The 23,038-nt window shown below is 36.9% G+C and overlaps 1 protein-coding gene across 7 annotated transcripts in view; it reads left to right on the forward strand.

Moving 5' to 3' along the window:
* smap1 (small ArfGAP 1) overlaps positions 1-23,038 on the forward strand; it is an 86,455-nt gene that overhangs the window by 49,487 nt on the left and 13,930 nt on the right. For 5 of the 7 annotated variants that reach the window (XM_043254729.1, XM_043254731.1, XM_043254733.1 and 2 more), the window contains 3 exons: positions 12,818-12,896; positions 17,698-17,825; positions 18,029-18,055. In XM_043254729.1, coding sequence (XP_043110664.1) covers positions 12,818-12,896; positions 17,698-17,825; positions 18,029-18,055 — 234 coding nt within the window. The remainder of the gene's footprint in view (positions 1-12,817; positions 12,897-17,697; positions 17,826-18,028; positions 18,056-23,038) is intronic. The other 2 variants (XM_043254732.1, XM_043254735.1) reach the window with 1 other exon arrangement.

Consider the following 23,038-nt stretch of genomic DNA (forward strand, 5'->3'; position numbering starts at 1 on the left):
ATGACTAAACGGGGGACAAGGCAGGACAAAGAAACAAGGACAAGACACTGTGTCATTTGTGTAACAGGTTCTGAAAATATGAATAATTTTAGGCAATTTGTCTTTACATTAATCTTAGCGCGCATTATTTAATTTTGAAATAGTTTCATGTTCAAATGTTTCCCAGACCGATGAAATCATTAAAGCTGCATAGTTGCACAAACTTTGGAAAGAAACCCATTTAAATCTGTTTTCTCAATGTCCTTTAAAAGGCTCTAGGTTATACCAGATGTTAAGCTGAAACCAATATTGAGTCTAAATAATTTTCTGTGCTTATCAACTGCAGACACAGATGCTGTCGGCAGAGCTTTAAGGGATAGTTCACCAAAATTTAGTTGTCACGTACTCACCCTTATGTCGTTCTAAACCTGTGTGACTTTTTGTGAAATATAAAAGAGGGTATTTTGTATGTATTGTATATTTTGTGTGTGTGTGTGTGTGTGTGTGTGTGTGTGTATATAATATAATATAATATAATATAGCATTCTTTGGTCCAGAAAGTAGAATTCTTCATTTGTGTTTCACTGAAGAAAGGTAAATAAAATAAAAATAAAATATTCACTTGTGAATTCCTCCAAAATATAGTACGGTTAATCTAGTGCTTTACACCCCTGGTGTGTGTTTGTGTTATCCGTGAGGCTGCGGCAAGTGTGTGACTTGGAAAGGAATGTAGCGTATTAGTCAACAAACTATGTGTGAGCCGGTAAACGTATAGATCAGAGCTTGTCAGCGTGCACCGTGAGCTGCTTATTGCAGAAGCATAAATCAGAGGGAAACACGATAACGCCGAACTCGAGATAACTCCGTACACAGCCATACCACAGGCGAGATACGAGGCGCTGAAAGGCCTGTCTTCATTTTCTTGATTCGTTTTAGACCACGTAGGCTGCTGTTGTTGTTGTTTAAACCCCGTACTGGATTTGAAATTTGTGAAAAATCTCAGTATTGTTATATTGAATATTTAGTTTCTGTTTCAGAACTCATTTTGTGCACCCACTCTTTGAGAATGCATGCGTTTGTGAGTTTCTCTTGAGACTGTGCTCCATATTGCAGTGTATTTTGGCCAAGAACCACCCACTTATACAGGAAGAGACCGTCTGACCAATATCTAAAGCAACCAAACATAATTAATTTGTTTTTTTTTACTTGGTTTTATCTAAAATATCACCTCTAGCACCAATACAAGATTTTGCACGGTGACTTTTTTTTAAGGTCCAGTTCTCACTGTTAACAAACCATTAACTTTTTTTAATTTCAACTTTAATTCATTAACCTAAGTAATTAATTTTGCTTCAGTAAACTCATAATTTGCTGCTTATTAATAGTTACTAAGGTAGCTGTTATGTTTAGTTATTAGGTAGAATTCGGGATGCAGATTATGGTCGAGTAGAATATGTACTTTATAAGTGCTAATAAAAAGCAATATGTTAATAAAACCCCTTCATAGCCTGGATCACATGTTTTTTTTTTTTGTTTCTGGAGCATTTCACCTAATTTAAAGCCTGCTGTCCATGTAATTGGACGTCTGTCATCCAATCAAATGGCAGTAAGCCTTGCCTGTTGTAATTTGTAAAAATCCACTACACTGAAGAGAAGCATGGCAGCGTATTATGGTATTATTAATGGTATTATTCACATTTGTGATATGCTTGTTATATAAAATCTATGAAATATTGGCAAAGGATTACATTTAATAATTTAAGTAAAAAAAAAAACAGTTGTACAATTGCAAGCTTTTTTTCAAAAATATCTGTCCATTATAATGGACAGTGGGTTCAAACGCCTGTTACTGAAGTTATTACATTATTTTTGTCCATGCAATTACAGTTAGATGTGTCCAATGTAGTTTTGGCATTAAAAAAAAAAATTCTGTATTCTTATTTTTAGTTGATCTATCCCTTTAAAAGAAGTTTCCCCAAATATGAAAATTCTGTCATCATTTACTCACCCAGTTCCAAACCTGTATGAATTTTTTTGTTTTGCCCAACGGAGAAGAAGATATTTTGAAAAAAAAGTTTCTAACCAGGCTTTTTTTTGTTTTGCATCCCCGTTGACTTCCACAGTGTTTTTTTTCTTTCTACTTTGAAAGTCACTGGTGACCAAAACAGCCTGGTTACTAACTTTATTCAAAATATCTTTCTTTGTGTTCAGGTTTGGAACTACTTAAGGGGTGAGTAAATGATAGAATTTTTAGTTTTGGGTGAACTGTTCCTTTAACTATCACATTGATGCACAGGAGACTGTGAACAATGCAGTGGCCCCATTATCTACTCGCTGCTTATTACAGCCTGTAATACAGTGTTAAATCGGTTCTTCTTTCCCCCAGCACCAGCTTCATCTCTGCCTCCACCTTTCAACAACACATCTGCCTCCAGCCCCCTCCGCTGGCAGCCCTAATGCGACAAGAGCCACGTGTATGAAAGTGAGAGAGTGAAGGGCGCCCTAAATGAGCAGTGTCCTCTGACAAACAACACTCCTCACCTTAACTAGATATCTCCCTCCCCCACCATCCGCTCAGTCACCCTGCAGGGACCCAGTTTAGTTTCACACCGCACGCAATTGCATGCACACGCACACCTGCAAACAGCCGATCGATAGCAGTGCCGCAGGGAGCCTGATCAATATTGGCTGAATTTGGAGCAGCGGGAGAGCGACAAACTAGCCGAGACCGTTTCCCGGCATATATCGGGATCAAGGGAGCCCGCGCGGCTTACTCTGTCTGAAATGTGTTGCTTTACGATGCGCTTGTGTTACATTCATTTGCATCTTTAAGCATACAAGAGCTCTCATGAAATCCACTAGCGTCCACTTACACAGTCACCCTGTTCATTAAAGGTGTTGGATGCAGAACCGAAGCACAAAGATGTTGTAAAGAACATTTTGTCCTGGCGGGTTTGTAGCCTCGTTTCTAAACCTGCCGCTGGAGGCGTAATATTAGCGAGGTTTCGGAGTAACGAAAGCATGAAGGCACTATGTGGGAATCATAATTAGATCTGTGTCGTTCGGTTGAGGAAATGAGCTCTAAGATTTCTCAAGCTCTGTGGAGTTCTTTATGATAAAGATAAGCATTTATGAAAAGTCTTAATTAAAAGGTTATTGCCGACGGATGGGTGACGTGGATGTTGGCTTTATATGTCTGTTTGTGTGAGGCGAAGGGAGCAAGATAAGATTTCAGAAACCTGACTAGGATGTTGCACGGCCATATTTGAGTTCGTCTGAACGCACGCATAAAGGCATGTTGTTACGATTCTGGATTTGGTCAGAAGAGACCCCCTTCTGAGTGGCAGGAACCGAGGCCTGTGAAAATGGCAAATCCAATTACTTTATGCAAAGTGAGTTTGGTTGTAGTTTTATTAAGAACAAAATAAAACTTGCGTTCAAATCTATTAACGGCACCTCGTACGCAAATAGCAGATTGCTTTGATGTGGCGAGAGCAAATGAGTTTTCGAGAACGAGTCGGAGGCGACTCAACAGAAAGTGCATCAAAAAAATGCATCTGAAAGTGCCTCTGAAAGCCAGCGGAGAAGTTCTAAGAGCCTTTTTTCTTTTAATTGTATCACCGTCTCTCTCACCCCCTCCCACTGCTATCTCCCATCATTTCTTTCTTTTAATAAGCCATCATTTGGCGGCCTGACTGCGTCCTCAAACGTGTTTTGCATTGATCTTTGGGCCTGTGGCCTGCCTGTCTGCGTCACAGCAGACCCTAGAATAGGGTCACCTCCCATAACACCAGCTATGTCTAATGACATCTCTTCCCCTTTGACCCACAGCCTGATAAGAAATTTGTGCCAAGAACCTCTAGTGCTTTGCATAAATTATATGTGAAGAGTTTTTTTTTTTTTTTTTAATTAAATGCTCTCTCCTGTCCTTGGTCACTGTGGAGAGACTATGTCATTAATATATTGACTTCTCTGACATGTTAACTTCTAGCAAATGCTGGGTATCTAGACATTTTTCTCATTTATTTTCCTTTAAATTCTGATTCCCAAGATCTTGTTTTGATTGAGGTTCAGTTTTATTTGATTCAGATTCACCACTGAAAGCACAGATAACTTGTTTTTTCTGTGTGTTTTAGCAACCGTTCAAATAGAAGTAACTCATTCATTTTTGACTGACTTTTTGAATGGTTATTTTTTTTTTCACAAAAAATGTATATTTCAAAAGGGTAATTTGTTGTGAATCAACTCATGGGCTGGTCATTCATTGGTGGTGGCTTTTTGGAAATAGGCTCATTTTCCAACTCCCTTCCAACTCCCTAGTTAAAAAGTTTTACCCAGAATCTATTCAGCTGATCTGAAAAATATGGTAAAACTCAACTTTTTAGTTGGAGAATGAGCTTATTTCTAAAAAAAGGGGAGTGTTCCTTTAAGTTTTGTATGTTTTTGATTTGTATACTGAGTAGGTACTATATTTAAAGACAACCTACTTTTGTAAATATTAAATTGTAGTTATTATATGAGTGTGTAGTCATATAATATGAGTGTGTAGTATTAAAGAAATCTTGACATTCTACATTTGTCAAACTTGCTTTGTCATGTGATCCACGGCATCAGTTGCCATGGTTATTCTAATTAAAAATCCTCTAAGAATCAGTATAGTAGTTCAAATCGGACAAGTCATTATTCTTTACTCGAAAATGTATATTTTTACAGTGACAGTTTCTCTGCAGTTCCATTCGGTGCTTCTAGTGAAAGAGAAATCGCCCACAATTCACCTTCAGAATTGCTATTAAACTCAGTTTGTGCATTTCTCCCTGTTTATTTGGTCACCTCTACGAGTTTGAGGCTTCTCTGTGCAGCTGTGCGTGACGTGGCTATAGATCCAGGTTGTATACGAGACCGTAAAACTGCAATTTGCTGCCTGGTGATTCACATTTCTTTTATTATTAATGAACTTGCCGAAAAGTTATGAATGCTTTGATTCTATGTGGCATTGTTTCATCGTGTGGGAGGGGGAGGGAGGAAAAAAAAAACACAAAAGAGAAAGAAAAACTGTTTTCAGAGCACCACTTCAGCTTTCTTCTCTCATCTGTGGCCGAAGGGTTGTTCTCCCCGTCTCCTCCCCCTTCCTCATCTTCCCCCATTTACACCGTCAGCCCCTGCAAGCTGAACATTGCATTTGACCTTTGCAAAAACAATTTGGAAAGCGTGAGGATCCAGTAGGCGTGAAAATGACTGTGTGGTTAGAAGCCTGGAGTGGAGAGACTGTAACTCCCACCCTGTGTGTGTGAGTGAGTGTGTGTGTGTGTGTGTGTGTGTGTGTGTGTGTGTGTGTTCGTGCTGAGATTGAGGCCTAACCACCGTATTGACTTGAGGCTTGATGTGCGAGTGAAGTGGCTCTGGGGGTTCAGACAGCCCTCACTGAGCTTCATATATACTGCAGTGAGGGCATCATCATTAACCTCAACATCTCAGCCCATCCACTCAGAATTCACATTAGCTGATATACAGGCCAGAGCGATGTCAAGATAAAAGGTGAGGGAGAGAGCGAGGACGGGGGGTTTTCTGGGAAGATGAGGGTGCAAGCAACCTTTAGAGAATGAGATCACACAGCAGGAGGGCAGTGATAACACACACACTCGCTCACACACCTGCAATTCAGAGGATGCGCCGCAAATAATCATCATTCGTCACTTTGACGGACTGGGTTGTAAATTTTCCGTCATGCTCCATTGTTATTTTCATTTTCCCGAAAATGATATAGACGTATGACATTCCGTTTTTTTTATGCGCACATTTGTTCTTGACGTAAACAATATGAACATTTTCAATAATTAAAAACGACAAGACGTATCCTATGCGTGCGACAACCTGCACTTTCATCTGTGGGTACTTAACCAACTACTTAACCTGGCTGTCACATACTCTCTACTGTTCAAAAAGTTTAGTGACAGATTGAAATGCATTAATACATTAAAGTAAATTTTACATTGCCTCGAAAGATTTCAAATGAAGACCCGTCCTGTTGAATTTTTTATTCATCGATCCAGGAAAAATAGTACGATTTGCTCAAAACTATTAAGCAACTTAACCACTTTCAGCATTGACAATGTTTCTTGTACAGAAAATCGCTATAATAGAATGATTTCTGGATAATCGTGTGACACATTTTCAGTATGGAATTTACAGCAAAAATAGCTCTGTGATGGGTTGAAGTTTAAATATTTAAAAATCTCCAAAAAAAAAAAAAAGAGATGAATTTGCCTGTGAAGCAACACTGCATACAAAATCAAGATTTGTTTACAGCTAATATATCTGTAATATGAGTGCATTTAATTTTTATTTTTTTTTTTACTTGTTTGAAATAAGTTAAAACAAGTGGAAAGACGTAATACGCCTTTTCCATGCTCTGAAAACTAAATCTTATGCAGTGTTGCACCTCCAGTAAGTTTGTCTTGTTGCAAGAATTCTTACTGGAAAACAAGACTCTTCTAAACTCATTAAGAAGTCAGTTTTTATGGCATAAATTTCACAAGAGAACGGTAAAGCTGAAATATCTTGTAAAAGTACCAAGTGCTTTGTTGCAGGTTCTTGACTTTTTGTTTTCCTTTTTATTAATGTATTTGGAAAGGGACTATGCACAATTAATGGAGAAGTTTCCAATTAATGTATTGTACCAGATGGCAAATTTTCATTCACTGAACATCATCTCACGAATGAAGTATTTCATGCAGTATCTCTCCTCAAATCCTTACTCTCAGCTATTTTATTGAGCAATTTTCAGCTTTGTTCGGTTCACGTCCCTATTAGCTTCGTTTACTGCGGTATTCTTCTTTCTAAAATAGGCAAATGCAATAGACTAGATGTCTTATTTTTATTATTGCCATAATAGCTGATGCAATTATTTGTCAATGTTTTTATATGGAAGAAAACGTATGGCTAATGCAACATCTGCTGCAATTTCACACTTTTTAACGTATCTTGTTCCACTGCTTTTCTCCATCATAATCACCGAATGTTTGTGCACCATTACTTTTTTTTGCCGCCACCTTCCTCTTCCTGCTACGCTTTTGCCCGACTGTCAAAAGAATTAAGTGCAGTCGCCATAAAAAAAAAAAAAAAAAATGTTTCTGTCTGGCAACTGAGGATGACCCCTCGAAGTTGGTTTCCGTAGCTTTCACAAAAGCACAGTGTCTAGGGAGGAACACGGTGTGTGTGTGTGTGTGTGTGTGTATGTAGACAGGCAAGCGTGGAAGTATCAGCGCGGCTGATTCTCTTCAGTCTGATGTGTGTTGACAGTTTGTGACGGGCCAGAAGCTCGGCCCAGAACCCCCTGCAGTACATCATTCACAGAAGTGAGCCCTCGCACCATCGTTCCCTCTCCCTAGCCGTACATCTATTGTTGATCTGTTGAATTTTCATGCCTGTCCATCCCCTCTAATGCTAACAAAGGCTTACGACTGAAAAATGCCCACTACCCAACACATACATAATACAGATTACAGTGGCCATGTTTACTGTGAAATGTTTGAAAAAGCACGCTCGCACATCCATACATATGCAATACATTGCATGGGCTTGCAGAACATAAACAAGCTCTGTTTTCTTCATCTTTTTTCCTTCATCTCTTATCCATCGCTTCAGGCAATCAGCAGGCCCACAGATTTACGCTGAATTGTAATGCTAGTCATTCACAAAATTTTACACATTCCCTGCCTCTTATGGATTCATTTATTCAATATTTTGATTTTGTTAATTATTTAACAAAACTACAGATAAAAATGTTTTGGTTTGTGTAGTTGTATAAAATGTGTTTCAGTTTTGCAGTGGTATGTCCTTTTTTTTTTTTTTTTTTTGTATGTATGTATTTGATAATTGTTGACTTTTCATTGTGTCTTTACTAACCTTTGTCAGGGTTAGTAAAGTCAAGACAAAAAAGGTTCTGTGACAAAAATATTATGAAAGGTTTGGGGTCAGTAAGCTTTTTATTTTCTGTATTTAATATTGCCTCTCATGCTCTTCAAGGTTGTGTCTGTTTGATCAAAAATACAGTAAAAACATGAATATTGTGAAATAATATTGCAATTTAGAATATATTAAAATAAGACAATTAATACAAATAATTAAAAATATCTGTTAAAATATTATATTATAAAAAAAATTACTGACTTCAAATTTTTGAATAACAGCTATTTGATATTAGCAGTAGGCTGACAGTAGTTTTAGAAAAATACAAAGAATTTATTAAAACAACATGGGTCATAATATGCTGTGTGTCTTTTAGTTAGTGTTAAACAGCCAGTAATAATTAAAAAAAAAAAATTTTGAAAAATGGTATGTTAATCACAATGAACGAATGAAAAGATGTCATGCAAACATACTTTGGTTATAAAAACAACTAATTTATTTTAGAAGTTTATAATTATTCATTTGATGAATTTATTTTACCATTTCATTAATTGATTGTTTTTTAATTGTTTTTTGTGCAAAAATTGACCTTTTGCTCAGCTCAATATAAGAATATGCAACCATGTTCTGAGAAATCATGTTCTGAAAAAATCTACGCAGAAAAAGCAAAAAAATGTCCCCAGGTTCAGTCTTGGCCTTACCATCTGTCTGTCATTCGTCCTGTATCTCAGAGTTTGGAGCTGCAGCGCTGCCCTTGTGCCGCAGGAAGTCCAGACTCAGAGAGAGTGTGTGGATTAACAGCTGATTAAAGTGGAATTTGAATAAAGTAATCAGTGATGTAAGTGCCTGTGCTGATTACGAGCCGAAGACTCCTCAGGCCACCCCAGTTTAGATCCCTGATAAGCACAATGATGAACTATAATTAATGATAAGCATATTAAATGATAACCGAGTCTTGTTTTCTTCCCCCATGGCATAGGCCTGAGTCTCTTCATTCTGTGCATCCGCTGGCAGATGTTGCCACGCTTCCATTAACCGCTGGCTTGGGTTTGTGCTGCTTTAATTACTGGAAACTGAATGAGTTTGACTGCTTATCATGTTCTGTAACAGGGGTTTAATTTATTACATCCACCTTTAGTTTTTGGCGGCTGAAGCCCGTAATGCTGCTCAGTCAGTCAGATTGCAAGTTTGGCGTTAATTGTTAATTGTAAGCATGTTTGGATTGTATTAGATTTGTATTAGTAGGTAGCCTCATTATTTGTTATTGAGTGTGCCAGTCGGAACTGGTCAGTGCACTTCCGGTAGTTTTTCTTTTCCACATTATGGTTTCACTAATTATTAATGCCTCTGTGGAGTGAGGGCTTTGTCCTGGTCTGCTAGTGTGTAAAGGAACTGTGCTACAGGAAGTGGCATGTGCCCACTCATAAGCTCCAGAACACACTGTACTTTCGGCTGAGTGTTTCCTTCCACTATTATTATTTCTGTGCTGCAGAAAGTGTGCAGAACATCTCTTCCTTTCTGTCTCAAGATACCAGATACCCTTCTCTCCACATTTGTTATCTTATCTTCTAATCGTTTGTATTCTTGAGTTTAATCAATGTTTTTTATTTTTTTTTTTATTTCACAGACAAGAAAACGCTATGTAGGTATTTTGTTTGTTTACAGTATGTTGTGCCGTATCGTTTTGTGTCTTGTCCATTTTGTTGGATCCCTTACAATGTTGTACCATTTAAACCATTGTTTCTTTTAATAGTTGGTTATAATAGCTAGGTCTGTTAATAATTAATAATTATAATTGGTTTAAAGGTAACACTTTACAATATGGTTCATTAGTTAACGTTACTTGACAGCATTGATTAATTTGAACCAATGAACCATATGTCTAAAGCATTTATTAATCTTAGTTAATGCTAACTTAAAAATGTTAATTGTTAACTTTAGGTAATGCACTGTGAGCTAAAGGGAGAACCACCAATGAATAATTGTATTATGAACATTAGCAAAATAAATAAATACTGTAATAAAAGTATTTTTTTAATGTTCATTTTAGTTAATACTTTAAGTAATGTTAACAAATGACACCTTAATGTCAAGTGTTACCTTGTAAAAATATGTAAAATTAATATGAATCAATTAATGAATAACTTCAATTGAATTAATTTTAAAGTGGTTTCAGTAGCCTAGTGCTTAATACAAAGTGGCCGGTTTTAATGTACAGTATCAGTAACTGGTTTTACGGTGGAAACAATGGTTGTGGTAAACTTTTTTTTTTTTTTTTTTTTTTTTTTTTTTTTTAACCCAGTCTATCTCTTGGTTGTTTTTATTTTATTTTATAAGTTAAATAAGTTGTATTTTTTTAATTTTTACTTCATTTTGAATTTCACTTTCTGCATTTGAATTTTATTTTACTTGATGTTATTTTGCCCTGCTTATTATTTTGCGCATTTATTTTATTTCTACATTTATTTTTCTTCCATTTCACTATATTTCTGTATGTTGTGTTCAACTCAATTGGTTTGGAACTTTTTTTGCCTCCTTGATAATCCCTTCCACATTTTAAATAACTGCATTGATCATTTCTTGGTCTTTCAACATCTTCAAAAAACAAAACAAAAAAACAGCCCGTTAATGAATACAAAACAGGTGACAGACTCGTATCTCCATCTCTGGTATTCATAGCTGGAGTGCGTGAAGCTTTGAGTGTGTTCAGTTTTGCATCAGTCCAGAATAAAGTGTAAAACGAATGTCCGTGTTCATAGCGCCTGAACGCACATGAGCATCTCCCTCTGATCCTGTTTGCATGGCGCGGTCGTGTTGAGTGTGAGGGAATGTGACCCAAATGGAATTATTCTTCCATCAAAGGGAAGTATTCATGAATTAGAAATGACCTTGATTGGAGAGGCCCCAGAGACAGAACGCCACAGTTCAAGCAATTTCACACCCGTTCACTGAACAGCTTTCGAGAGTGATGGAGGCAGTGAGGAAAGGATGAGATGAGCTGAAAGAGGGCTTGGAGGTGCATAGCAGTAAAGACCAGATATGTGTTATAAAAATACAGCATGAAGAAAAAGCAGAAAACTGTAGTCTGTAACTGTTTTTGGTGTATTATTATAGCTTTATTAGTATTTAGATATTGTAATATTTAATGTATTTGTTGTTTATTAATATTAGCTTTTATTTGCATTTTATTATGTATTTAAATGTTAGTTTAGTAGTATTTTTTTGGTTAAATTTGGGGTTAAATAAATAAACTCATTTTGGTCTGCTCACCTCATTAATATAAAAGACTAAATAAAATTGAATTCGTCCCTTGAGGCTAACGGGACCCTTGCTGTGTGGCCCCCTGATTTTCCCAAAGCCGACGATCCCCGTTTTCACAAGGTGCGACGTGTGTGCCGTAAGCCTTTGTATTTCAGTTTATTTGTCTTGTGAATGTTTTGTTTGTTTGTCTCAGCCTGTCGTGTTTCCATCATCTGAAGCACAAATACATTCTTGAAGGATTTCGTCTTCGAAGTCGTCTTCAAAGTCTGTGCGTGTCAAAGTCAACAAATAGTAGCGCACCTAAGCCTTCAATTCATACATAATTCAACCAAAGCCAACCATTTTAAGATTATGGATTTCAATCATAGAGGCAAAAAAAAAAAAAAAAAAAAAAAAACTTTTTTGGCCAAGGACAGCTGTACATGTCTGTGTGTGTGTCTCTGCTTGTGTACCACATTAAAAAAGGTCACAAATGAAAGACTTGGCCTTGTACACAAAAGCAGACATGCAAGGCTGGAGTAGCTTTTCATCGCTCAAAGATTAAGATTCAATTCACTTTAATTCAATTTCCAACCTTTTCTCAAGAGCTTAGGGCCCAGCGACGTATAAAACACCCTTCTGATAGCTTTCATAATTCGTGAGCTTGTAAAATTATGATCGAGCGATGTAATTTCTCATCAGAAACTGCATTTGATGGCTTTGGAATCAGTAAAAGCGTTTTTCATTAGGCAACTATTTATTTTTTTTTACCCCACAGTTGAATGGACCCGAGTCTCAAGCTCACTGGAGAGCAGCAAATTTCTTTTTCCCCATTTAATCCTCTACCCACGATGCACCTGGCTTGACACTTCACCACAAACCCTGCCTGCAGATGCTCATTAGAGTGCTTGTGTCAGTTCTGTCCCGTTTTTCAATCGCTCAAATCCAATCTTTTGCCAAGAACAATTGCGCAATGATGACGTTAAGTGACACATACAGACAAATTCGCATTTATCATTCCCTTTTATTGCGCTAATAAGGCAGATGTCAGACACTGGTTTTATTCAGATTCGACAGTGCAGTCTGGCGGGGTTTGTGTTCTGCCCTTTCGTTACCTTTTGTCTTCCTAGTCTTTTTGGGGGAAAAACGCAACCCGGTGCTGTCCTCTCGAGTTTGCTTGTGCGTTTGTGTATATGTGTTTTTTGTGTAGAATGAGGTTTTAAAAGGGCCTCCGTCTGGCTTTGATCCAGGCTTTAACCCAGAGCCCATCGATCGGCCGTTCAGACCGGATTACGGTTCGTCTTCTCAGCCCGAGATGCTTCTTTCTGCCCGTCACAAATCACAGGCCTCAAGAGCGCCTTTGAGCTGCATCTCCAAAGTGGCACGGTCAGTCAACACCTGTGAGGTGCAGTCGGGCGTCACTCAGGCTGTGAACAAATAGAGTGAGCGAGCTATTTCGGCACCGCGTGGCATTATCTATTCATACAATTTGCAGCACAGGATGTTCAGAGCCGTCAAAGTGCCCGACTAGCAAAGATAAAACACAGAAGCTGTGTATACATAGCATCTGAAGACTGAACAGCGTTCGAATCAGAACAACTGGTGGCCTATTACGCTGATGCTCGCGTTCACAAATGAGATCTTCTCACTAACGCTCTCTCCTTGCTGTTTTTGTCTCCCTTCATCCCAGAAAAGAGAGGACAACCAGACAGATTCCAGAATCAGTCCTAAGAAGAGCGCGGAGCCCGCCATCGACCTGTTAGGCCTTGGTAAGACATGAATAATTGATTGCTCGACTCGTTGCCGATCAGGGAATCTGATATGTCTAAGATAGGCTGGAACCCAAAGACTTCAAGGCCATTTTACACCAAAAAAATATTTAATTGGTGGTATTGGAATAGAAGCAGAAATTTTGCATTTAACTTGTGTAATTGACTAATCAGATGGGATTTTACGCAACAAATCAGTACAGGGATATTGACTTTGATAGCTGAAGCCGTTGATGAATTCAACATGATATTTGGTTTGTTTTTCTATTAATAGATAATTATGTAACTGGAGGGAAGTAGGCTGCAGCAAAAATAGTAAAAAAACTGTAAAAAAAAAAAAAAAAAATTGCTGTCAAAATATTAATCGTGATTAATCACATAAAATAGTTTGTTTACATAATATATTTTTGTACTGTGTATGTTGATTTTATATATATATATATATATATATATATATATATATATATATATATATATATATATATATATATATATATATATATATATATATATATATATATATATACACACACACATATATATATACATATATATATATATATATATATATATATGTACATACATATACATATATATGTACATACATATATATATATACATACATATATACATGCATTTATATATTTAAAAAAATTATATTAAATATATTTATGTGATTTAACTTATATTAACTTATATGAATATAAATATATACACTTAAATACATGTGTATATTTGTGCTATAAGTATGTGCTATATGGGTGCTTTGTATATACAAAATAAATATACACAGTACACACACAAATAAACCACAATTTTATCATTTAAAATCATGATTAGTCATTTCATAGCACAAAACCCCCCCAATATTATTAGTTGTAAAAGTTTGGGAGTTTTTATGTGTTCGAAAAAAGTCACTTATGCTTAAGTCTGCATTTATTTGATCAAAAAACATTCTGAACAGTAATATTGTGAAATATTGTTTAAATGTAAAATCATTTTCTAACTTAATATATTTTACAAAGTAAATTATTCCTGTGATGGAAAAAAAGCCATTACTCACTTTTGATTAGTTAAATGCATCCTTTGTGAATAAAACTTTTTTAAAAAATCAATTAATCTTAAAAACCCAATCTTTTTAATGGCAGTGTACTGTATGTGACCAGTTGGTAGATAATAGAAATGTTTATTGAAATTGACTACCTTTCCTGAACCCCCAAAACTTTTTGCTTCATATCTGCTCTATATTTTCCTATAATAATGAAGGCCAAACATAATAAATAAATAAATAAAACCTATAAATAAATAAATAAATAAATAAAGTGTGTGTGCATGCTCATGTTGATTCCTATCCTTCAGTGCTCACTAAATTGGTATTTAAAAACACAATATGTAATAATATCAAACCTTAAAATGATTATCAATTTTGCTGTATATTAAAATGCTGTGATGCCTAAATTCTCTAGCGTTTAAAATTATGTCTTTGTTTTGTAATCTAAATAAAACAAACTAGTCCCCCATTTTTCTAGAGAAAATAGTATCTTGTTTTTTTTATTTTTTACTAGTCCAGCAAGTAGTCGGAGAACGGTTTGAAGACGTTGTGTTGCTGTACACCAGAGTGACATGTTTTAAAGTCTTTGTTAAGGCTCAGATAGTGGCACACACTGACTGCCATTACTGTCTAGATGAAGGTTCAGGGAAGCACACTGCTAGTTCAGTCCTGGCGGTATTGATCAGGCTGGCAACTCGAGCCCTTGAGATGACCAAACACAATTGATGTTATATTACTTTCTGGGAAATGAAAGTTTCTATTTGCTGCCCTGGAGCTTTCCTTTGTCGCTCTGTCTTGTTTTTATCTCTCTCTCTCTCCCTCTATCTCTCTCTCTCTCTCTCCCTCTATCTCTCTCTCTTATTCGATATTTCTCACTCGCTCAATCTCGTTCTGAGTTGTCCGTTATGATGAGTGAGAGAGACAGTGAGTGGGTGAGAATATATAAATTTCTGCAAATGTGTGTGTCCCGGGCAAGGAGTTTAGAGTGTTTAGATGAACGTCTTGAGCTGGAGGGCAGTAGGGGTCAGTGCTGATGAAGAGAGGCTGGAGATGATGGTGTTGAGATTGAGACATGCGTCTTATTGATGTGTTTTTGCTCAAGGCCCCAGCATCTCTTCTCACCCTTCCATACCAACAGCAGTCTCTAGACGGCCAACATTTTTCTCTCTTCCTGTCGATGTGGCTGTTGATTAAAAATTTATCAAATTACATGCGTTATATGCTTGATTAATCAAGGGAATCACAATAAATCAATACGTTTGCATTCTTTGTTAAATGTGTGTTCACTTGTGTTTACACTTGATGAGATTTGTTTCGGAACTGTTTAGATCTGGTATTAACAGCTGATTTCTTTTTAAAGATAACTTTTTAATGATTGCATATTTATATTCTAAATAAATTTATATTCTAAATAAATAATGCCTCCATCCAGTTGACAGTGCATCTGATCTCATTTATTTGCATATTTAATGCAATATAATATAATAATGGTTTTGCTCATCTGCAGTTTTTCTTCAGATGTTTTGAAAAAGAGAAAGATTAAACAGATGTGCTGAATGTCTGGAAGGATTCAGATCAATGCTTCTTATCTGGTTTCGTTTCAGCACCCAGATTTTATATTGGTCACGTGGCAACCTAACACAGTATGGGTTTTTTTTTTTTATAACCAAAAAAATATTCACTTATATGTGCTTGAAGGCAGCGTAAAATGAAATCGAAGTTCTAAATGCACTGTGCATTGATCTAATTGCGAATGATTCACTTTGTAATACTAATTTGTAATCAAAATGTCATCTCGATCCTTAAGAGAAACAGATGACTTCTTTCTGGTGACTTACGTCAGACTTGTCCAATCATTCAATCTGCATAAATCCTGCCACTTGTTCAAATTGATTGCAAGCTCGCATTCAAGTCTGCCTCGATCCAATCAACAGCAATCGATAAATAGAAGCAAGTCTCCACCTTACTTTTTTTCAATAATCAGTTAGAATAATCAGTCACTCAAATATGTTACAATATTGAAGAAAAGATCCGTCGCTATAAGTGCATTGCAACTTTTATACTTTAAACCTGTCCGTGTTGACATCTGCCTAATTCCACCATGTTGCATATGAATTTGTGCAAAAATACTGTTATAATAGTTCGATTAGACTCTCAGTCTTTTCATATCTGCATTCTTTTTTATTCGTGCATTTAGTTTCATTTTTCTTTACAATTCGCGAACCTATCAAAATAGACCCAAAACCCTTCACCAAATGAAAGCCGCTGATTTCGACGGCACGTGAAGGCGCTCTTAAAGCATATCAGATGTTTGTGCACCCATAAAAGCTTTTGAGATGGAGTGCAGTGCTTTCCACATCACGCTATACGTGGGTTCTCTAATTTCCTCTTCCTATTCTCCTTCCAGTCACACCCCCAGCTCATCAAGCGTCGCATCTCTCCTCTTCCCCACTCCCGTAGCTATTCGCTCCAGTTTTATTACTTTGAGCTCTTTTATTTTCCCGGATTTTATCAGTCATAAAGAGATGGCAGCGGCTCCTGACTCCGCGCACTGTAACGTGTGAACACAGGCAGGGCTCTGATGGAGTCTTTGACTTTAATGGAATGAGAGAGTTCGCCTGAGCGGCAGGCCGGCGTCGGAGGCGAGCGGGTGCTTTTTCTCCAGCGTTGGCGGAGGCGTGTGCGGAGTGTGATTAGATTTCCTGCTCTCTTGGATAGAGTCGATAGGTAGCAGGAACGGGAAAAGCAAGCTGAGCAGGCGGTGTGGGCTGCTGCCAGATGAACACTTCTTTAGACAAAGACTCATGCGAGCAGGTTTAGCCTGGCGTTGGTCGTCACTGCTGAGTCAGTGAGTCACAGATGCATCTGAATTGTTATGTAAAGAGTCTGCACAGCCGCCGAGTCTCCGACATCTGACTTCACTGGCTAAGAATAAATAAATTCAGTGGCCCTGAAAAGTGTTCGGGCGCCGCAAACAAATAAAACTTTCATTTCTTAGCCGTTTTTGGCGTCAAACCTGCTGATCTGTGAAATAGGTGTCCTAGCAGAGTAATCAAATAAACTATGGGCATTTAGTTTGACAGCCGTAGATAGATTTCTTTATTTTAAACAGTATATGTAGCAATTTATAATTTAAGGTTAGACAGTGTAGGTCAAAATGGCAGCATTTTTTTTTACTAATACATATCACCGTACTTCACCAGTTGAGTATTCACAGTACATTAAAACAATTAAAGCTTTCTGAAATGTTTTTATTTAAATATGCAAAGACGCGTTATCTAATTACATATAGATGAATTTTTGTAAATGTACAGACTGCAGAACCCTCTGTATCATTCAGATAATAGATGCTGTAAATACTACTGAAGTGGAGACTTTTTGTTTTAGTGCATGAGAAAACTGAGGTTAAATATATGTGTCGTAATGGCAATTTACAGACAGTTGATAGTGTGGTTTAAAGAAATAGGAATGATATTAAATAAAGTTGAATACAAAACATCCACAATAAAAAAAAAAAGACTTGGTTATGAAAGCAAAATAGGCTGAAATCTTCAAGTTAATTTTGCTGATTTAAAGGCAGCGATTCTGCTAGGGGTGTCTTGTTTTACAATCGATCAAATTATTATTTTTTTCTTAAAGTGTCCTTTTGCAGTGGTCTTCAAAAACAGTGTTTTGTTATTTAAGGAAAATATATATGTAGCTTTGTAGTGTGACTCTAAACAGTTTGAAATGTGTTTCTCTCTTGCTCAGATGCACCCACAGCCAGCTCTGCCAGCAGCGGGGCGGGAACAAGCAGTGCAGCTCCAATCAGTGACGACTTAGACATCTTTGGACCAATGGTATCCAACCCTCTGCCCTCAAACACCAACACAAACCAGGTACGAGTCCACTAATGCAAACATCCAATAGCCAGTTGCAAGTGTGTGTGTGTTTTTACAAGGACACAAATTTGTATAGTGATATGGGTACGATGTGGAGGTGGTATATGAGTACACTGCCTATGTCCCCATGATTCAAAATGCTTAAAAATGCTTACTAAATGGTGCTTTTTTTTTTGCTTTTTTTTTTTGGTGAAAATAAGAAGAACCTTGATGATGATAATAATAAGGTATTCCTGAGCACCAAATCAGCGTGTTGAAATTTCTGAAGTATCATGTGGCATGAAGACTGGAGTAATAGCTGCTGAAAATTCAGCTTTGCCATCACATAAATTTGTACTTATTGATATTAGTAGTCAAGCCTGTTCATTAGAAGGACGTGACCCAATATATTTGTTTTATATATTCTTATTTATTTTACCACAATATCATTCAGTATATCATACCTTCAGTCATGAAGACAATGTCACTGCTATGTCAGCAATGCGCAAAACATTTGTCATGGCATGTGGTGGTTAAAAATAAGCAGACTTGCGTATACCAGTGCGCCTCATTTGTATGGGATCTGAGGTACGAGTTAAACAAGAAGCATTATTTTCCTTAGGTCACAAAACATGTGTCTGTTCCTGCCTGCCCTCATTCAGTCTGAAATCAACTGACTAAGAGAGACAAAGAAAAGGTCAAACCCAATTGTTTTAATTTCCTCCGCAAACAACATGATTACATTTTGCCTGTCTAGTTGCGGCTGACAGAATTGATTTGCAGGGTCTCCCTGGCCAAAGGATGCAGCATGAATAATGAGGGATATTAGCATTTATTACGGCCCTTTACTGAGGAGAGTGAAGAGGAGATATGTTTAATAATGTCAAGAGAAAAGGGGTAAAAACAGAATCATGATAAGTGGAGTCAGTTTGGCAAATGCACAAAGTATCTTCAAGATTGGTTTTTGTTGGCTGATGTTGTACATTTAATTGCACATCTGCATTTTCTTTATTTTTATCTTTATATAAATGACTTTTGCCATCATCTAATGCCCACTTAAAGTTAATTTATACGCATTAATAATTTAATAACACTTTAATGTAGTCTTCAGCAGATCGCATAATGAATATATAAATTTTTTTATATGCCTAAATTCAGCAGTTAATTTTTAATTCATTTTTTTAAACATATAGATGAAATGATCTTGCGCTTTGATACTGGACGTTTATCCATTAGCGGCATTTTTTAATTTTTTTTTTAAATACTGTAATAATTATTATTTACACAGATTAATATAATATTCAGCCTACATTTATATTTGGTGAAGGGCAGTAGGTGACCTAGATTCTGTGTAGATGAGCATTGGGCTACTAAACGTAGATAACCACTGATTTGCGCTCTTACAGCCAATCAGGACGCTGGAGGATCCCAGCATGAATAGCAATTTGTCTTTGTTGAAGCTCGCCTTCACCTCTGGGATCCACTCTCAGTAACCCCACACTGTCTTTACTTTCACCTTTTCTCCCTCTGTAGACCTTCGTCAGGGTAGTGTTATATTTAATTTTCGACAGGAATGAAAACGAGGCTGCGAGAGACAGAAGTACAGTGCGTTCAATGGATCATCGTACTGATTGTTCAGCTGACGAAACATGCTTCCAAAAGGATTTTCAGTAGAACAAAAAACCCATAAAACAGTTTTGAAAGTTGTGAGTTAAATAAATATTACAAAAGAGCATTAGTCTTCGTAAATTCTACGGCATCCGACTGAGGTTCGTTCCCATCCTTCTTTCTCATGTGTTTTGACCGTCCCTCTCAGAATGGCTTTTCAGCAGGAGTTTCTTTTTGATCTTGGAAACCTGAACCTGTGCTGAAGCCAGAAAAGTCACTTGACAAAAAGCTTTTTCCCCCCACTTGAATCAATGTTTTATTGAGAGGTGTGTAGAGCCACTGGACTGACTTGGACTTCTCGAATAATTGATGCCCTCCTACTCTCCTCTGGCCAAGGGAAAATCAGCCCTTCCTACACAATGTACATTTGTACACGCGTTCAGCATTCTCATGGGATGCTAATAAAGGATGAAGAGGAGCTAAAGATAGATCAGTTGAGAATAGTAAGCGAATGCTCAGGGCTTTACAAAGCATTCAGTCTCAACAGCATGCTGTCAATCTCTGCTCTTATTCTCCAGATGAATCGAGCGGCGGTGGGTGTCTGATGAGGGAGGAAGGCAGCATTATGCCTTGATTCTTGTTTGTTGTGTCTTTTAGATTCTTTGTGTGGATGATGTGTCTGAAAGAGCCGCACATTGGCTTTTTGCAGGATTTTGGAGGCTTTTCGCATATCTGAAGATGTCACTTATTGGAATTGGATTGCTTATGTATGTGAATGAGGATTTGTTTTTCTGCAAACAGTCATTTTTTGGAAGCAAGAGCGCCTGCGGGAAGTGCACAGAGAAGCCTGACCTTGCCTCCATTTTACCATAATAAAAATGAACTTGAAAATATAAAAAATATATAAATATTGTTAAATTCGAAATATTAATGAATGCCGTAATGGTGCATAAATAGCACCTCTCCATATCAGCCCCGCTCCAACCATCATATGCACATTGTGATTTTCGATGTTAATAATTTAATAAAAGCATGCAGTCGGTTACACACACAAAGTGAAGAGAATGGGAAATTAATTTGAGACGATGTATGGTGGCTTTTTTCTTTCTTCATGTGGAAAGAAGCAGGAGATTGCTGATTGGTTGGCATTAGGGCCCGAATCGGTTGCTCACAGTTCTCCCCAAGCCTGAGGGGAGAGAAAGATAAGAGCATGAGAGACAGTTGGAGTCTTTGATGAGAAACCGCCAGGCTTCCGTATTCTCCATTCCTTCAGTGTGACTCCAGCCGGTGCATGTTAATCTGTCCTCACACTTCCTCTTTTCACATCTCATCTACTGCCAGCTTTTATATCAACCCCTGAGACATACACACGCGGTCTCCTCTGCAGGACTTCCCCCTCCCTGCAGCTTCTATATGATTGCACAACTGCTAGCCAGTTCTGGTATCCCATGATGCTTTGTTAGCAGCCAATCCCTCCCCGTTATTGACATCCTGACCAGCCTGTTTCTCTCCAACTCCCTAATCAAGCTGTCTGTGCACATAAGGGCTGTGAGAGTATCAACATCAACATTTCATGAGCGTTGTGGAGGCAGAGCGTCTCTTCCCATTTGCATCATGATCCTTCACATATTAGACACATGATGTTTATCACTGCTGTGGGTTTGTCAATTAAGAAGTTGATTGCATATTATAGTACGGTTCCATTAGTTAACATTAGTTAATGCATTAACTCACATTAACAATGAGCATTTGTTACACTGTTTAATAATGTTTTTCTAATGCAAGCTAGTAAAAAATGGTCCATTGTAATTATATTAACAGATAGTATATTTTATTTTAATAATGTTTTCCAGATTATCGTTGATTAATAGAGTTTAGGTGTATTTTTATGGCTAGTTTACTCATGTAATCAACTAATGTTAACAAATGGAACCTTGTTGTAAATTGTGTTTATGAGTCTTTTGGCACTGAAATGTGTGAACCATGATAATTATGGTAGTCAATAACTAAAAGAGCTGGGTTCAAAATTTAATAAAAGTCTTTAAAAAAAACAACTGCTTTAAATGCTTGAAGTGAATTTTAGACCTCGCAACATTATAATGAAAAGCAAGAATTTATTAGTATTCATTTTGGCATTTGCTGAGGATTTAAAAGTGTTATTTAAATGACCATTTTTAAAGATTACTTTAAAATAAGTGTTAGATGAAAGAAAATGTGATCTTAATGTACAACTAGGTTAATTAGCAACTTAAAAAACAATAGACGCCTGTACTGATAAAAGAAGAAAAAACGGTACTACACTTAAAAAAAAAAAAATGTAGGATTTATTTTTAAATTTATTTACTCAAAATTAATTACAATAATTTCAAAAAAAGGAAGGTAACACATAAATTAGAGAAAAGTAAAAAAAGGACTAAATTAGTATTATTGTTAAACATACTGATTTGTTTACAGCTTAAAAAAATGTTTTTGCAGTATTTAAGATAACGAATATGGTACCAATATATCTTATGCCTCTATCGTGACATGATTTGACCCAAAAATCACACATCTCTCTGCTTCCATATCTTACAGATGATCCTCTTAGCATTTAGCTGCTTATTATCCTCTTAAAATGAGGATTCTGATGTATTACAGGGTTGTTTGAATTCTCTAAACCTCTTCCTGCTCTTACATTGATGCAGTCTACCAGACTAGGTCATGTAATTGCAGAAAGGTTTGCTTTGCTTAAGTAATTTTGCTTGGTACCATCTGTCAGCTGTTTTCCTGCAATAGTCTCACCCCAGAATCTGCAGCACACAGGATGTATAGTGTGCTGACTCACTAATGAATCATTCAGCTGTTTAAGAGGCATAGCTCATCAAAACCTACCGCCGGCCCTTTAAGAGCACAACTATTGATCCGCTCGTGCTTTTTAAGCTCCGTGGGCCTTCACGCTCAACATATGGACATGCCATGCACCACACATTCAGCGCTGCGTGCGTGCAGCACAGTGGAAAACCACATTGAGCCTCTCAGAGCCCATGTAGGTTCGTAAGCTATATCTAAACTCACTAGTGCTGCAGTGTAGGCAGTCTTGGTGTTTCATGTGTGTTTTAAGCACAGATGGATTCTCAGTAGGACTTATTTCTAATGAAAGCTGAGCTAGTTCAGTGTATTCACCTCTACAAAGAGAAAAGGCTCTGTGATGGCCGGTGTGCTGCAGGGCGACTGCTTCATCTAGGTTTTTAATTCAGACATTTGCTGGAAAACGGTGTTTTTATAACTGTTTAGTTTTGTAACAGTGAAATCATATTGAGACTAAGATAGAACTGTATATGTTCATTGAAAATAATAGTATGTAGGATATTATGCAAAACTGGGCCAAATCCCTTTTCTTTTCTTTCTTTTTTTTTTTTTTTTTTTTTTGACTTGCATTTGTTTTTTTATTAGTATGAACAGCATAAATGATTTGAAATGTTTTGAGGTTTTTTTTAGAGTCTAATTTGGGCCACTTCCATATGTGGTACTAGTCTAGGTACTAAGAAATGGACATTTATAATGCGGTGTGTTTTGAAAATTCTACTCTACGGGATTATTTATTCATTTAGATTTCGTTTTATTTAATTTCATGCAGTGCGTTT

Source organism: Puntigrus tetrazona, chromosome 13 (assembly GCF_018831695.1).
Source record: "Puntigrus tetrazona isolate hp1 chromosome 13, ASM1883169v1, whole genome shotgun sequence".
Lineage (NCBI taxonomy): Eukaryota > Metazoa > Chordata > Actinopteri > Cypriniformes > Cyprinidae > Puntigrus > Puntigrus tetrazona.